Here is an 18,410-nt window from a genome sequence, read left to right as displayed (position 1 = left end):
CCTACAGCAGTCGAAGTCTTATACGTGCAAGCAAGTACAAGCATAGTATCTCCAGTTCCGAAGAAAGTAGGTGCTGAAACTTCCTGGCAGATTAAAACTGTGTGCCGGACCGAGGCTCGAACTGGGATCTTTGCCTTTCGCGGGCAAGTGCTCTACCGACTGAGCTACCCAAGCACAACTCACGTCCCGTCCTCGCAGCTTTACTTCTGCCAGTACCTCGTCTCCTACCTTCCAAACTTTACAGAAGCTCTCCTGCGAACCTTGCAGAACTAGCACTCCTGAAAGAAAGGAACACTTGCCCGCGAAAGGCAAAGGTCCCGAGTTCGAGTCTCGGTCCGGCACACAGTCTTAATCTGCCAGGAAGTTTCATATCAGCGCACACTCCGTTGTAGAGTGGTAATCTCATTCCGGAAAGTAGGCGCTGACAGTTGTGAATATCACCGTGCTATTAGTTTCATAAGCCATTGTTGCAAATCACTAACATGAGTATTTTACAAAGGAGTGGAAAAACTGACAGAAGCCGACTTCGGGGAAGATCAGTCTGGATTCCGGAGAAATGTACGAGTATGTGAGACAACACTGAACCTATGATTTATCATAGAAGGTAGATTAAGAAAAGGCGGAAATACCTTCGTAGCATTAGTAACTTAGAGACAGCTTTTAGCCGTGCTGACAGGAATACTCTCTTTGAAATTCAGAAGGTAGTACGAGTGCAATATAGAGAGGAAAACGCTGTATGCAACTTGTATAGAAACCACCCGGCAGTTATAATTGTCGAGTGTCGTGGAAGGGGAGCAGTGGTTGAGAAGGGGGTGAGACAGGGTTGTAGCCTATCCCCGGTGTTATTCAATCTGTACACCGTGAAAACATTAAAGTCAACCAAAGAAAAATTTTGAATCCATGAAGAAAACAGCGAGAAGAATTAAAAATATGGAGGTTTCCCGATTACATTGGAATTCTGTCAGAGACAGCAGAGGACTTGGAGGAGCGGTTGAACGGAATGGGCAGTGTGTTGAAACTAAGATATAAGATGAACATCAACAAAAGCAAAACGAGGAGATTGGAATCAACTCAAACTAAATCGTGTAATGCTGAGAGAATTAGATTAGCAAGCGAGACGTTAAAAGTAGTAGATAAGTTTTGCTATTTGGTTAGCAGAATGACTGACGATGTTCGTAGTGGATAAGATATAAAATGTAGACTGCCAATGGCAAGAACAGTATTTCTGAAGAAAAGAAATTTGTTAACGTCGAACATAGACGTGTCAGAAAGGCTTTTCTGAAGGCATTTGTATGGAGTGTAGCCATGTATGGAAATGAAACAACGACAGTAAGTTAATTCAGACAAAAGAGAATAGAAGCTTTTGAAATGTGGTGCTACAGAAGAATTATTAAGATTATATGGGTAGATCACGTAACCAACTTGTGGCACAATCTGACTAGAAGATGGCATCGGCTGATAGGACACGTTTTGACAGGTCAAGGGAGATGAGTACAGTAAGCAGATTCAGAAGGATGTAGGTTACTGTAGTTCTTCGGAGATGGAAAGGCATTAATGAGATAAAGTTGATTCAAACCAGTCTTCGGACTGAAGACCAAAGCAGCAACAACATATCATATATCATATCAGTCATTGAATTGCCAGGACTGACAAATAGATAGTGACTATAAAGTGCTGTATCTCATTTCCAAATCCTCATTATCAAACTGGGATAAATAGTCAATTGCGGCATTTAACAGAACAACGATGACTTTTATGCAACACTCAGTTTGCATCGCATACCATATGTTTGTTTCCAATGCATCGTTGATGGTTGCGAAAAGTGGTTAACCAAATGACCTCAAGTGAAGACACTGTTACTCTACACATTGGTTTCAGTGGAAATTTGGATGTGGAGAACCTGGATACTCTCTGGTTCATTAGACGTTTCCCAATGAAAGATACAAAGTACTGTAATCTCTCTTCTATCAGGTTAACATTCGCTTGTTAAGGAAGCACATCCAGTCTCGTACAGCAGTCGAAGTCTTAATACGTGCATGCAACACCGATAGCACCACTCTAGTGACGTCATTTAGCGTCTCATATGGGGACCACGATTTAGGCAAACATGTGGCTAATTAACAGGGATGGAAAGGACTGGCGAACTAAATCGGTCACTGCTTGCCGAGTGGCAACTGCAAGGCAGTTCTGCACATGGCGCAACTCCCAACTGACAAACTGCAGAGCCCGGATGTGAGCGAGGAGAAAAGGGGCTTTTTTTCTTTTCTTTTGCACCCTTGCGTCTTTTTGTTACATTCGGCAGTCAAATTTAGAGTCAGGCTCAGAGAAAGATGTGGTTTTCCGTTATTGTTACACGCGAATGAGAAAACGAAGAAAATTCTACACTCATCAGTATACCCAGAAAAATTAAACCACAGGCGCTTTATAGCCGCCAAGGGCCTGCAACGCAAATGTAGTGTTTCTTATAGAATTCTCTGAATCTGATCACCATTGTGTTTACATTTATTAGAGATTTGTGTTTTTTCTGTGGTTTTCTCGTTGCTTGTTTGTACACGATAATGTACACAACTGACATTAAAATTGCTACACCGCGACGATGACGTGCTACAGACGCGAAATTTAACCGACAGGAAGAAGATGCTGTGATATGCAAATGATTAGCCTTCCAGGGAATTCACACAAGGTTTGTACCTGTGGCGACACCTACAACGTGCTGACATGAGGAAAGTTTCCAACCGATTTCTCATACACAAACAGCAGTTGACCGGCGTTGCCTGGGGAAACGTTGTTGTGATGCCTCGTGTAAGGAGGAGAAATGCGTAACATCACGTTTCCGACTTTGATAAAGGTCGGATTGCAGCCTATCGCGATTACGGCTCATCGTATCGCGACGTTGCTGCTCGCGTTGGTCCAGATCCGATGACTGTTAGCAGAATATGGAATCGGTGGGTTCAGGAGGGTAATACGGAACGCAGTTCTGGATCCCAACGGCCTCGTATCTCTAGCAGTTGAGATGACACGCATCTTATCCGCAAGACTGTAAAGTATCGTGCACTCACGTCTCGATCCCTGAGTCAACAGATGGGGACGTTTGCATGACAACAACCATCTGCACGAACAGTTCGACGACGTTTGCAGCAGCATGGACTATCAGCTAGGAGACCATGGCTGCGGTTACCCTTGACGCTGCATCACAGGCAGAATCGCCTTCGATGGTGTACTCAACGACGAACCTGGGTGCACAAATGGCAATACGTTATTTTTTTCGGAAGAATCGAGGTTCTGTTTACAGCATCATGGTGGTCGCATCCGTGTTTGGCGACATCGCGGTGAACGCACATTGGAAGCGTGTATTCGTCATCGTCATACTGGCGTATCACCCGGCGTGATGGTATGGGGTGCCATTGGTTACACGTCTCGGTCACCTCTCGTTCGCATTGTCGCCACCTTGAACAGTGGACGTTACATTTCAGATGTGTTACGACCCGTGGCTCCACCCTTCATTCGATCCCAGCGAAACCCTACATTTCAGCAGGATAATGCACGACCGCATGTTGTAGGTCCTGTACGGGCCTTTCTGGATACACAAAATGTTCAACTGCTGTCCTGGCCAGCACATTCTCCAGATTTGTCACCAACTGAAAACGTCTGGTCAATGGTGGCCGAGCAACTGGCTCGTCACAATACGCCAGTCACTACTCCTGGTGAACTGTGGTATCGTGTTGAAGCTGCATGGGTAGCTGTATCTTTACACGCCATACGAGGTCTGTTTGACTCAATGCCCAGGCGTATCAAGGCCGTTATTACGGCCAGAGGTGGTTGTTCTGGGTACTGATTTCTCAGGATCTATGCACCCAAATTGCGTGAAAATGTAATCACGTGTCAGTTCTAGTATAATACATATGTCCAATGAATACCCGTTTCTGCATTTCTTCTTGGTGTAGCAATTTTAATGGCCAGTAGTGTAATTTTACAGATCCACACGGATTCTGCTCGTCTCTACCCCTGGTATGACTAACCTTTCCTTATATACTTACTGCCGTTGGCGTACTTTCTTTTTAAGCAGAAAATCATTTCTACTCCTCATACTAGGCTTTCTGTGTCAAACCTCTTCTGCTGCAGCCTGGGGTTTATATAACTTGGGATATTTTTCCACTAGACATTCGAAGATCATATTAAAAACACGCTCGTTCATTTTCTGAATAAAACTATATTGACGACATAGGAGACAATCTGAGTAGCCCTATCAGACTGTTTGCAGATGATGCTATCATTTACCGTCTTGTAAAGTCATCAGATGACCAAAACAAATTGCAGAATGATTTAGATAAGGTATCTGTGTGGTGCGAAATGTGGCAATTGGCCTTGAATAAGGAAAAGGGTGAAGGTATTCGTATCAGTTCAAAAAGAAATCCGCTAAATTTCGATTACGCGGTAGTCATACAAATCTGAAGGCTTTAAATTCAACTAAATACTTAGGGATTACAATTACTAATAACATAAATGGGAACGATCACATACATAACATTGTGTGTAGAGCAAACCAAAGACTGCGATTCATTGACAGAACACTCAGAAGGTGCAACAGGTCTGTTAAAGAGACTGTTTATACCACGCTTGTCCGCCCTATTCTGGAGTATTGATGAGCGGTGTGGGATCCACATCAGGTGGGAATGACGCATGACGTCGGTTAAGTACAAAGAATGGCAGCTCGTTTTGTGCTGTCGCGAAGTAGGGGAGATAGTGTCACAGACATGATATGTGCACTGGAGTGGCATTGCATTCGCTAGCCCCTGTACTTAGCACCCACAAGCGGGCTGGCTAGAGAACATCTGGCACCATTCTGTTCCGCTATCAGCAGGCGACATGTGCAGAATCCTTATTCACCTGGAAAGACAAGCCAGCCCCATCCCATAATGAATGGGGGAACACGCAAGCGCGACTGAGATGTACCTAGGCCTGTCTCAAACCCAATACCGGATTCGTACAGTAAATAGTAGGACGAGTAGGAGAATAAGTTGGGCTACAGAGAATGAGGTGAGCGTCATAGACTGATTAAATGCAGAGCAAGGCTTATTTGGTACAATATGAAACTTCCTGGCAGATTAAAACTGTGTGCCGGACGGAGACTCGAACTCGGGACCTTTGCCTTTCGCGGGCAAGTGCTCTACCAACTGAGCTACCGAAGCACGGCTCATGCCCTGTCCTCACAGCTTTACTTCTGCCAGTACCTCGCTCCTACCTCCCAAACTTCACAGAAACTCTCCTGCGAACCTTGCAGAACTAGCGCTCCTGGAAGAAAGGATACTTCGGAGACATGGCTTAGCCACAGCCTGCGGGATGTTTCTAAAATGAAATTTTCACTCTACAGCGGAGTGTGCGCTGATATGAAACTTCGTGGCAGTTTAAAACTGTGTGCCGGACCGAGACTCGAACGAGTCTCGGTCCGACACACAGTTTTAATCTGCCAGGATGTTTCATATCAGCGCACACTCCGCTGTAGAGTGAAAATTTCATTCTAGGTACAATATATTCTCAGAAATTAGTTAATGGGCGCGCCCTAGCACCGATGTATATTCCACTAGCCACATGGAGGATCCCGACGCCCGCTGCTCTGACTTTGTTGTGTCACATTTCCTACTGGTTGTGTCTTTTACTTTGACGTATCCCTTCGGTGTTTCTTAGCTGTTTGTGAGCAATATACGTTCTAGGGTTTTGACATATCTGGCTCGACAGTGTCTTATTGTCAGAGCACACCTGGCCACTGGGTGGTACCCTCTCAGTATGGTTGATTTACTAAGTTAGAGACTAGCCAATTTACTGACTTACGCGTCTTTCCATAAAACAGCCGTGTCGTCTGTTTGATGCTGTCTCTTAACACGGGTATTCCAGTGAGCTCATGCAGTTCCCGTGTAGGGAAGTGGGGTGGGAGGTGCATTACCAGCCTTAACACTGTTCCTTGGAGGCCGTGCAGGCGCCGTATGCGACAGTTGGGTGCATTCCTCCACACTACAGTCACGTATTCCACCATTGGACAACCAAACACCAGATGCAGCGTGATGCTGCAGCGTGGAGGTTGGGTGGTTTCTGGATTTAACATAACATAACATCTATAACATCTGCTGGCTGTTGTTCTTAGCCACTTTAGCCCCTCCCCTCAGGAATACATAAATACAAGTCGCCGAGGAATGAAACAAATAGGAAGTTCAGGGAAGCTGCAGGAAAAATGTGAAGACATCGAAAAAGAAATTATTGTCGGAAGGACAGACTCAGCATACAGGAAAGTTAAAACAACCTTCGGTGACATTAAAAGCATGTATAGTGACGTTAAGAGTGTAGCGGCCATTCTACTGTTAAATGCAGACGAGAGAGCGGACAGGTAGAAAGAATACATTGAAAGCCTCTATGAGGGGGAAGATTTGTCTGATGTGATAGAAGAAGAAACAGGAGTCGATTTAGAAGAGATAGGGGATTCAGCATTAGGAGGAGAACTTAAAAGAGCTTTAATTATTATTATTTATTTAACATCAACTTCGCTGCTATAATAAAGCAAAACATTTTCGATCACAATAAATGTCCTAATTTTCACAAAAATAGACAAAGTATAGTTTTATGAGCCAAAATCTATATAGTTTTCCGCGTTCATCTGAGAAACTTAACACCTCCCAAAACACATTTACGTCTAAACCGATATTTCCGCTCACGAATACAGACTCCCGTATTTACAAGGTAACAGAATAATGACCCAGCTCAAACGCACATCCATGTTCAACCTTGTGAAGTGTGCATCTAGCAGGTGGAAGACACAAAAAAAAGGCTCTGAGCACTATGGGACTGAACTGCTGTGGTCATTAGTCCCCTAGAACTTAGAACTACTTAAACCTAACTAACCTAAGGACATCACACACATCCATGCCCGAGGCAGGATTCAAACCTGCGACCGTAGCAGTCGCACGGTTCCGGACTGAGCGCCTAGAACCGCGAGACCACCGCGGCCGGCTGGAAGACACATTTGCCGGTTGTCTAGATATGAGAATGACGTTATTTGACATTGTAAATTATAAGGCATTTCCATGTGTACCAGACTCCATATCATGCCTTATAATTTACAAACTCAAATAACGTCTTTCTCGTATCTAGACAACCGCCAAATGTGTCTTCCACCTGCTAGATACACACTCCACAAGATTGAATATGGATGTGCGTTTGCGCTGGGTCATTATTCAGTTACCTTGTAAATACGGAAATCTGTAATAGTGAGCGGAAATATCGTTTTAGACGTAAATGTGTTCGGGGAGATGATAAGTGTCTCAACGCGGAAAACTATACAGATTTTTGCTCGTAAAACTGTACTTTGTCTATTTTGGTGAACATTAGGACATTTATTGTCATCGGAAATGTTGTGCTCTATTACAGGAGCGAAGTTGATGTTAAATAAATAATAACAATCGAACGCTGGACGGTGACTCTAGTTCACCCCTGCTCGAGCATACTACGTGACGTAAAAACGGTCTGTGAACGCGAGGCGTTGTGGGGCTGTGACAGCTATGATTCTTTGATTCTTAGCCATAGACGAACAGGATGCACTTGAAAGGGAAAGCGGGGCTTTCGCGGCGAGGCATTTCGGGGAGGCAGAGTTGGGGGGGGGGGGGGGGGGGTTGTTTGGGGGAAGAGACCAAACAGCGAGGTCATCGGTCTCATCGGATTAGGGAAGGACGGGGAAGGAAGTCGGCCGTGCCCTTTCAAAGGAACCATCCCGGCATTTGCCTGGAGCGCTTTAGGAAAATCACGGAAAACCTAAATCAGGATGGATGGACGCGGGATTGAACCGTGGTCCTCCCGAATGCGAGTCCAGTGTGCTAACCACTGCGCCACCTCGCTTGCTGGGGAGGCAGGTGTTGTGAGACTGTCAGAGTAGTAGCTCGATCATGTAGTTTGTGATGAGAAGGCAGTCATTTAGGACGATGATTTTGTGATGAGAAGGCAGTCATTTAGGACGATGATCTCCCACTGGCTTCGGTTAGGGTGATCTTTTAGTAGGAGTGTGTAGTGAACTCTGACGTCAAACAGGGGTAGATGGTATATGCATGGAGCTAACAGACTTATTTCAACTCATCTCAGTCGAACATCTGGATCCAGTGAGTTGAACGTTTTTCCCCTAGCTTGTAGATTTAGTGTAGAGCTTGAGTGATTCTGTCGCTGGTTTCGAGTGGTATAATTTGTTGTCCCCAAACAGGATAACATGATTTGTCAGTTATTTTGCGTAGTATTGCAGTCCTTGGCTATGCATATAGTTTTGTAATTAAAGGATGATAAGGTGAGGTGTATAGTTAATTTTTGCGATTTTAAGCCGTCCTTATGCAGCGTTATGCATATAGTTGTGTAATTAGGTCCGATCTTTGATGAGATAAATAATGTAATTAGGATGGATATTTTGGTCAGTTTCCTGCATCTGGAGAGTTTCAATCCAGTAGAATCAAGGTTCGAGTGGTTGACAAGTTTTACTTGCACTCAATGTTTGTGCACTGAATTATTTTCAAGTGTTTAAACGTTGTGAGCGTCTCTCGAATGCGAGTCTAGTGTGCTAGCCACTCTGCGACGTCGTAATTTACAGGTTGTCTGCGTCTCTGCACGTCAGCGTAATGCATTATTTAGGAGTACTTTCGAGGTCTGTAAACTGTGCATTGCGACTCCGAGCACGTTAGGGTGAGAGTTCTGCATCAGCGCTATAAATACACTCCTGGAAATAGAAATAAGAACACCGTGAATTAATTTATTGACACATTCCTGGGGTCAGATACATCACATGATCACACTGACAGAACCACAGGCACATAGCCACAGGCAACAGAGCATGCACAATGTCGGCACTAGTACAGTGTATATCCACCTTTCGCAGCAATGCAGGCTGATATTCTCCCATGGAGACGATCGTAGAGATGCTGGATGTAGTCCTGTGGAACGGCTTGCAATGCCATTTCCACCTGGCGCCTCAGTTGGACCAGCGTTCGTGCTGGACGTGCAGACCGCGTGAGACGACGCTTCATCCAGTCCCAAACATGCTCAAAGGGGGACAGATCCGGAAATCTTGCTGGCCAGGGTAGTTGACTTACACCTTCTAGAGCACGTTGGGTGGCACAGGATACATGCGGACGTGCATTGTCCTGTTGGAACAGCAAGTTCCCTTGCCGGTCTAGGAATGGTAGAACGATGGGTTCGATGACGGTTTGGATGTACCGTGCACTATTCAGTGTCCCCTCGACGATCACCAGAGGTGTACGGCCAGTGTAGGAGATCGCTCCCCACACCATGATGCCGGGTGTTGGCTCTGTGTGCCTCGGTCGTATGCAGTCCTGATTGTGGCGCTCACCTGCACGACGCCAAACACGCATACGACCATCATTGGCACCAAGGCAGAAGCGACTCTCATGGCTGAAGACGACACGTCTCCATTCGTCCCTCCATTCACGCCTGTCGCGACACCACTGGAGGCGGGCTGCACGATGTTGGGGCATGAGCGGAAGACGGCCTAACGGTGTGGGGGACCGTAGCCCAGCTTCATGGAGACGGATGCGAATGGTCCTCGCCGATACCCCAGGAGCAACAGTGTCCCTAATTTGCTGGGAAGTGGCGGTGCGGTCCCCTACGGCACTGCGTAGGATCCTACGGTCTTGGCGTGCATCCGTGCGTCGCTGCGGTCCGGTCCCAGGTCGACGGGCACGTGCATCTTCCGCCGACTACTGGCGACAACATCGATGTACTGTGGAGATCTCACGCCTCACGTGTTGAGCAATTCGGCGTTACGTCCACCCGCCCTCCCGCATGCCCACTATACGCCCTCGCTCAAAGTCCGTCAACTGCACATACGGTTCACGTCCACGCTGTCGCGGCATGCTACCAGTGTTAAAGACTGCGATGGAGCTCCGTATGCCACGGCAAACTGGCTGACACTGACGGCGGCGGTGCACAAATGCTGCGCAGCTAGCGCCATTCGACGGCCAACACCGCGGTTCCTGGTGTGTCCGCTGTGCCGTGCGTGTGATCATTGCTTGTACAGCCCTCTCGCAGTGTCCGGAGCAAGTATGGTGGGTCTGACACACCGGTGTCAATGTGTTCTTTTTTCCATTTCCAGGAGTGTATAATAAACAAGCTGCCGCAATAATTTAGGAAAACCATTCTCATTTGAAAAAAAAGACTTGTGCAAAAATTCTGAAATTAGATCCCGATATACGTACAGATTAATTCCAGAAACGATGTGTTCTCTCCTTGTATGTGAATAAGTATTTTTTTCTTCGACCGATGTTATATAATAACGGTGAACATTCGTCTGATTGTAGCTTTTCTGTCATTACAAATACTCACTACTGTTTCCTCCACAGGTAATAACACTCTATGGAGCCGGTATCGAGACGACTTCTGACACACTAGGTTACCTGCTGACTCTGCTCGGACTGCACCCAGAGTGGCAACAGATGGCACAGCGTGAGCTCGATGATGTTTTCGGGAACGTGGGTGACTACCTGAGGCCAGTCACTACAGCAGACCTTGCCCAGCTTACAGTACTCGACGCCATCATAAAGGTACGTGGGAATATAGACTAAACTGATTTTAATGTTCAAGAACAAAGTAGCCAAAATTAAACAGTTTCAGCGACAGTCATTATTGGAACGCCTATTCTATTCTTACCACAAATTTAAATATTAGAATATGAAAGCGTCAATCCGTCTAACGAAGTAATGAAAAATAAGTATTTTTTAAACAGGCTAACATTTACAAAAACCAACACAGCCCCAAGAAGGGCATACATGACTTCATACCACTATTACTGCAAGACTTCTCCATGTAGACCTGGCAGCCTGTGGAGTGGTAGGTAGTCGAGCTGACTATGAAATCCTGCTGCCGGAGCTGGACTACTGTTGGCACAGTATGGTGCCAGACCCCAGTTGGCCCCTTCAGCGAACCGAATTTCTGCTTGCCATGGCCAACACTACGTTGTCTTCGTCACCCGTTACAACAAAACTGGGCAGAGCAACCAGAAATACTCGCTTCCCAGGCCCTAGCAGTGCCTTGTCCTTGACTAGTACCGATGTCGATGCTTGTTCACGCCAGCTGTAGGTACAGTACGGTCCAATGAGCTTCGATCATGTCCAGCCGCACCATCCGCTATGTGCGGGTCTACCAGCTATTGCCAGAGATGATGGCCAAGAGGGGTTTGCCTCCACGGTCTCTCCGTGTCTCTGCACAGTACAGTGCCTGCTGGGTGGCTTACACCTGCCCTCAGTCTTGTCTCTGCAAGACCACACGAATTGCGGCTACCTTGCTCAGGGGGTGCAGACCCGCCCCTGTAAAGTATCTCTCTAACTGACTGGAATTAACTCTGCGCCAACTCAAAAGTTGTTCAAGAACTCTGAAATGGGTTCTCACTGCTAAATCTCAAAGGTCTGAGTAGTGACAATCAGTATGAAAAATCATAAAAATTCTGTCTTAGAAAAGGTCTTTTGATACAACCGAAGACTAATCCTCAGTGTAGAGACATTATTTTCTCCTTGTGCTAATAGTTTACATTGGTTTTAAGTTAACGGTGTTAGCCCATTTATCAGTGTAGTAAGTAAAGAAATATAAATGTTTTAGTTGGACCACATTTTTCGCTTTGTGATAGATGACGCTGTAATAGCCATAAACGTATAAGTAAGTGGTATCACGTAATGTTCCGCCAGTGAGAACGGTATTTGCTTCGTGATACATTACCCGTGTTAAAATGGACCGTTTACCAATTGTGGCAAAGGTCGATATCATGTTGATGTATGGCTATTGTGATCAAAGTGCCGAACGAGAGTGTGCTATGTATGCTCCTCGGTATCCTGGATGACACTATCCAAGTGTCCGGATCGTTCGCCGGATATTTGCGTTATTTAAGAAAACAGGAAGTGTTCAGCAAGATGTGAAACGTCAACCACGACCTTCAACAAATGATGATGCCTGCTGTCGCGGCTAATCCGCACATCCGTAACAGACAAATTGAACGAGAATCGGGAATCTCAAAAACGTCTGTGTTGAGAATGCTACATCAACATCGAGTGCACCCGTACCATATCTCTATGCACCAGGAATTGCATGGCGACGACTTTGAACGTCGTGTACAGTTCTGCCGCTGGGCACAAAAGAAATTATTTGACGATGACATATTTTTTGTACCCGTTCTATTTAGCGCCGAAGCCTCATTCACCAACAGCGGTAACGTAAACAGGCATAATATGCATTATTGCCAACGGAAAATCCACGATGGTTGCGACAAGTGGAACATCAGCGACCTTGGCGGGTTAATGTATACGGCGGCGTTGTGGGAGGAACGATAATTGGCCCTCATTTTATCGATGGCTATCTAAATGGTGCAGTGTATGCAGATTTCCAACGTAATGTTCTATCGATGTTACTACAAGATGTTTCACTGCATGACAGAATGGCGATGTACTTCCAACATGATGGATGGCCGGCACATAGCTAGCGTGCGGTTGAAACGGTATGGAATAGCATGTTTCATGACAGGGGATTGGTCGTCGAAGCACCATACCACGGCCCGCACCATCACCGGATCTGACGTCCCCGGATTTATTTCTGTGAGAAAGTTGAAGGATATTTGCTATCGTGATCCACCAACAACGCCTGACAACATGCATCAGCGCATTGTCAATGCATGTGCGAACATTACGGAAGGCGAACTACTCGCTGTTGAGAAGAATGTCGTTACACGTATGCATTGAGGTTGACGGACATCATTTTGAGCATTTATTTAATTAATGTGGTATTTACAGGTAATCCCGCTGTAACAGCATGCGTTCTCAGAAATGATAAGTTCTACATCTACATCTACATCTACATCCGTACTCCGCAAGCCACCTGACGGTGTGTGGCGGAGGGTACCCTGAGTACCTCTATCGGTTCTCCCTTCTATTCCAGTCTCGTATTGTACGTGGAAAGAAGGATTGTCGGTATGCTTCTGTGTGGGCTCTAATCTCTCTGATTTTATCCTCATGGTCTCTTCGCGAGATATACGTAGGAGGGAGCAATATACTGCTTGACTCTTCGGTGAAGGTATGTTCTAGAAACTTCAACAAAAGCCCGTACCGAGCTACTGAGCGTCTCTCCTGCAGAGTCTTCCACTGGAGTTTATCTATCATCTCCGTAACGCTTTCGCAATTACTAAATGATCCTGTAACGAAGCGCGCTGCTCTCCGTTGGATCTTCTCTATCTCTTCTATCAACCCTACCTGGTGCGGATCCCACACTGCTGAGCAGTATTCAAGCATTGGGCGAACAAGCGTACTGTAACCTACTTCCTTTGTTGTCGGATTGCATTTCCTTAGGATTCTTCCAATGAATCTCAGTCTGGCATCTGCTTTACCGACGATCAACTTTATATGATCATTCCATTTTAAATCACTCCTAATGCGTACTCCCAGATAATTTATGGAATTAACTGCTTCCAGTTGCTGACCTGCTATTTTGTAGCTAAATGATAAGGGACCTATCTTTCTATGTATTCGCATCACATTACACTTCGCTACATTGAGATTCAATTGCCATTCCGTGCACCATGCGTCAATTCGCTGCAGATCCTCCTGCATTTCAGTACAATTTTCCATTGTTGCAACCTCTCGATACACCACAGAATCATCTGCAAAAAGCCTCAGTGAACTTCCGATGTCATCCACCAGGTCATTTATGTATATTGTGAATAGCAACGGTCCTATGACACTCCCCTGCGGCACACCTGAAATCACTCTTACTTCGGAAGACTTCTCTCCATTGAGAATGACGTGCTGCGTTCTGTTATCTAGGAACTCCTCAATCCAATCACACAATTGATCTGATAGTCCGTATGCTCTTACTTTGTTCATTAAACGACTATGGGGAACTGTGTCAAACGCCTTGCGGAAGTCAAGAAACACGGCATCTACCTGTGAACCCGTGTCTAAGGCCCTCTGAGTCTCGTGGACGAATAGCGCGAGCTGGGTTTCACACGATCGTCTTTTTCGAAACCCATGCTGATTCCTACAGAGTAGATTTCTAGTCTCCAGTTCACAAAGGTACATGTATCACATTGAAATAACCGAAATAAAATGTTCAAAGTACCTACGTTCTGTATTTTAATTTAAAAAACCTACCTGTTACCAACTGTTCGTCTAAGAGTGTGAGCCATATGTTAGAAGCGAAGAAAGTAGTCCAACTAAAGCATTCATATTTCTTTACGTGCCACACGAATATGTAAAAAAATCGGGGGTTCCTATTTAAAAAAAAAAAAACGCTTTTGATATCCGTTTGACCCATGGCAGCACCATCTAGTGGGCCAACCAAGCACCATCTGGTTTCCCCCTTCAAGCTAGACAAGTTTTGTTCTTTGTAGTTTTTTCGTTTGACGCTTATTTCGTGAGATATTTGGCCCGCTCACGATCAATGGACCACCCTCTATAGGGGACATGAAGAGTGTCATATGGTGAGTGATTACTGTGACGGATATGACGATGCTCCAAACTCGTCTCAAACAGCGTTTCACCACTTGACAGAGTTTGAAAGAGGTTTAATTTTGGATCTAAAATTTGGGTTGCTGACTGAATCGTGCAGTATTCAGATTTCTGGGGCATTCTGATGTGACACGTGCCGGACACTGGACAGTATGGGAACGTGAGGGCAGGCAGAATTATCATTAAGGTTCCAATCAACTGCATCTGACCTCTACAAAAGAGGATCGCCGTATTGTGCATGAAGCACATTGTAAACCTTCTACATCTGCGCCGGTCGTACAGGAAGAAGTAATGCAATTGATACAACATTGTGTCATCCTGCAACATTGGTCAGAGTCTGTCAGCAGCCAGACTATGGAACTACCATCCCATGTGTAGGCTGCTGTTAGTACCACAATAGAAATGCTGCCATTGGACTTGTCCCATGCCAGGAAGCGTGAAATACTGGTGAATAGTAGGACAGTTTGTTCAGACAGGAATCGTGGTCCTGCAATACCCAGGATGACCAGTGTCAACAAATTTGGTAGTGATCTATGGAGAAGTCCCATTCTTCCACTGTTTTGGACAGGCTCAGTAGTTTCATTTCTGGCCTTGTGGTGTGGGGAGCCACTGAATATGATGTCAAGTTATGACTGGTAGTGACTGAGGAAACTCTCATGGCACAAAAAAATAACTCTGAGACTATGGGACTTAACATCTGAGGTCATCAGTCCCCTAGAACTTAGAACTACTTAAACCTAACTAACCTAAGCACATCAAACACATCCATGCCCAAGGCAGGATTCGAACCTGCGCATCGCATGGCACAATCGCACCTCATGGACATCCTGGCTCCTCATGGGTTACCTGTCATATGACAGTATCGTGGTGCTTGGCCATATATGTCTCATGTCTCTGTGAGCTTTGTGCGTGACATTGAGGTGCCTCCTCCACCAGAAAGATTCCTAGATATGTCTCTGACTGAATATGTAAGACCAGCTCAGGTCCCTACACCATTTTGGTGCCGGAAACCACGAAAAGAAGGATCAGTTACACAGTTATGGGCACAGTTACCCCAGGAGAGAATACTACAACTTTATGATACTCTTCACAGTCTAATCAATGTATACTAGTACTTGAAACTTCCTGGCAGATTAAAACTGTGTGCCCGACCGAGACTCGAACTCGGGACCTTTGCCTTTCGCGGGCAAGTGCTCTACCATCTGAGCTACCGAAGCACGACTCACGTCCGGTACTCACAGCTTTACTTCTGCCAGTATCCGTCTCCTACCTTCCAAACTTTACAGAAGCTCTTCTGCGAAACTTGCAGAACTAGCACTCCTGAAAGAAAGGATACTGCGGAGACATGGCTTAGCCACAGCCTAGGGGATGTTTCCAGAATGAGATTTTCACTCTGCAGCGGAGTGTGCGCTGATATGAAACTTCCTGGCAGATTAAAACTGTGTGCCCGACCGAGACTCGAACTCGGGACCTTTGCCTTTCGCGGGCAAGTGCTCTACCATCTGAGCTACCGAAGCACGACTCACGTCCGGTACTCACAGCTTTACTTCTGCCAGTATCCGTCTCCTACCTTCCAAACTTTACAGAAGCTCTTCTGCGAAACTTGCAGAACTAGCACTCCTGAAAGAAAGGATACTGCAGAGACATGGCTTAGCCACAGCCTAGGGGATGTTTCCAGAATGAGATTTTCACTCTGCAGCGGAGTGTGCGCTGATATGAAACTTCCTGGCAGATTAAAACTGTGTGCCCGACCGAGACTCGAACTCGGGACCTTTGCCTTTCGCGGGCAAGTGCTCTACCATCTGAGCTACCGAAGCACGACTCACGTCCGGTACTCACAGCTTTACTTCTGCCAGTATCCGTCTCCTACCTTCCAAACTTTACAGAAGCTCTTCTGCGAAACTTGCAGAACTAGCACTCCTGAAAGAAAGGATACTGCGGAGACATGGCTTAGCCACAGCCTAGGGGATGTTTCCAGAATGAGATTTTCACTCTGCAGCGGAGTGTGCGCTGATATGAAACTTCCTGGCAGATTAAAACTGTGTGCCCGACCGAGACTCGAACTCGGGACCTTTGCCTTTCGCGGGCAAGTGCTCTACCATCTGAGCTACCGAAGCACGACTCACGTCCGGTACTCACAGCTTTACTTCTGCCAGTATCCGTCTCCTACCTTCCAAACTTTACAGAAGCTCTTCTGCGAAACTTGCAGAACTAGCACTCCTGAAAGAAAGGATACTGCGGAGACATGGCTTAGCCACAGCCTAGGGGATGTTTTCAGAATGAGATTTTCACTCTGCAGCGGAGTGTGCGCTGATATGAAACTTCCTGGCAGATTAAAACTGTGTGCCCGACCGAGACTCGAACTCGGGACCTTTGCCTTTCGCGGGCAAGTGCTCTACCATCTGAGCTACCGAAGCACGACTCACGTCCGGTACTCACAGCTTTACTTCTGCCAGTATCCGTCTCCTACCTTCCAAACTTTACAGAAGCTCTTCTGCAAAACTAGCAGAACTAGCACTCCTGAAAGAAAGGATACTGCGGAGACATGGCTTAGCCACAGCCTAGGGGATGTTTCCAGAATGAGATTTTCACTCTGCAGCGGAGTGTGCGCTGATATGAAACTTCCTGGCAGATTAAAACTGTGTGCCCGACCGAGACTCGAACTCGGGACCTTTGCCTTTCGCGGGCAAGTGCTCTACCATCTGAGCTACCGAAGCACGACTCACGTCCGGTACTCACAGCTTTACTTCTGCCAGTATCCGTCTCCTACCTTCCAAACTTTACAGAAGCTCTTCTGCGAAACTTGCAGAACTAGCACTCCTGAAAGAAAGGATACTGCGGAGACATGGCTTAGCCACAGCCTAGGGGATGTTTCCAGAATGAGATTTTCACTCTGCAGCGGAGTGTGCGCTGATATGAAACTTCCTGGCAGATTAAAACTGTGTGCCCGACCGAGACTCGAACTCGGGACCTTTGCCTTTCGCGGGCAAGTGCTCTACCATCTGAGCTACCGAAGCACGACTCACGTCCGGTACTCACAGCTTTACTTCTGCCAGTATCCGTCTCCTACCTTCCAAACTTTACAGAAGCTCTTCTGCAAAACTTGCAGAACTAGCACTCCTGAAAGAAAGGATACTGCGGAGACATGGCTTAGCCACAACCTAGGGGATGTTTCCAGAATGAGATTTTCACTCTGCAGCGGAGTGTGCGCTGATATGAAACTTCCTGGCAGATTAAAACTGTGTGCCCGACCGAGACTCGAACTCGGGACCTTTGCCTTTCGCGGGCAAGTGCTCTACCATCTGAGCTACCGAAGCACGACTCACGTCCGGTACTCACAGCTTTACTTCTGCCAGTATCCGTCTCCTACCTTCCAAACTTTACAGAAGCTCTTCTGCGAAACTTGCAGAACTAGCACTCCTGAAAGAAAGGATACTGCGGAGACATGGCTTAGCCACAGCCTAGGGGATGTTTCCAGAATGAGATTTTCACTCTGCAGCGGAGTGTGCGCTGATATGAAACTTCCTGGCAGATTAAAACTGTGTGCCCGACCGAGACTCGAACTCGGGACCTTTGCCTTTCGCTGGCAAGTGCTCTACCATCTGAGCTACCGAAGCACGACTCACGTCCGGTACTCACAGCTTTACTTCTGCCAGTATCCGTCTCCTACCTTCCAAACTTTACAGAAGCTCTTCTGCGAAACTTGCAGAACTAGCACTCCTGAAAGAAAGGATACTGCGGAGACATGGCTTAGCCACAGCCTAGGGGATGTTTCCAGAATGAGATTTTCACTCTGCAGCGGAGTGTGCGCTGATATGAAACTTCCTGGCAGATTAAAACTGTGTGCCCGACCGAGACTCGAACTCGGGACCTTTGCCTTTCGCGGGC

General features: G+C 46.4%; 1 protein-coding gene across 2 annotated transcripts in view; it reads left to right on the top strand.

Annotated features, from left to right (window-relative positions):
- LOC126354973 (cytochrome P450 4g15-like) overlaps positions 1-18,410 on the top strand; it is a 247,833-nt gene that overhangs the window by 149,446 nt on the left and 79,977 nt on the right. For both annotated transcript variants that reach the window (XR_007565424.1, XM_050005059.1), the window contains exon 5: positions 10,380-10,580. Coding sequence is in view for 1 of the 2 variants with exons in the window: in XM_050005059.1 (XP_049861016.1) it covers positions 10,380-10,580 (201 nt within the window). In the remaining variant the exon portion in view is untranslated. The remainder of the gene's footprint in view (positions 1-10,379; positions 10,581-18,410) is intronic.

This window comes from Schistocerca gregaria, chromosome 3, assembly GCF_023897955.1.
Source record: "Schistocerca gregaria isolate iqSchGreg1 chromosome 3, iqSchGreg1.2, whole genome shotgun sequence".
Taxonomy (NCBI): domain Eukaryota; kingdom Metazoa; phylum Arthropoda; class Insecta; order Orthoptera; family Acrididae; genus Schistocerca; species Schistocerca gregaria.
The sequence above is the reverse complement of the archived record's forward strand: the minus strand, read 5'-3'. Positions and strand labels throughout refer to the sequence as shown.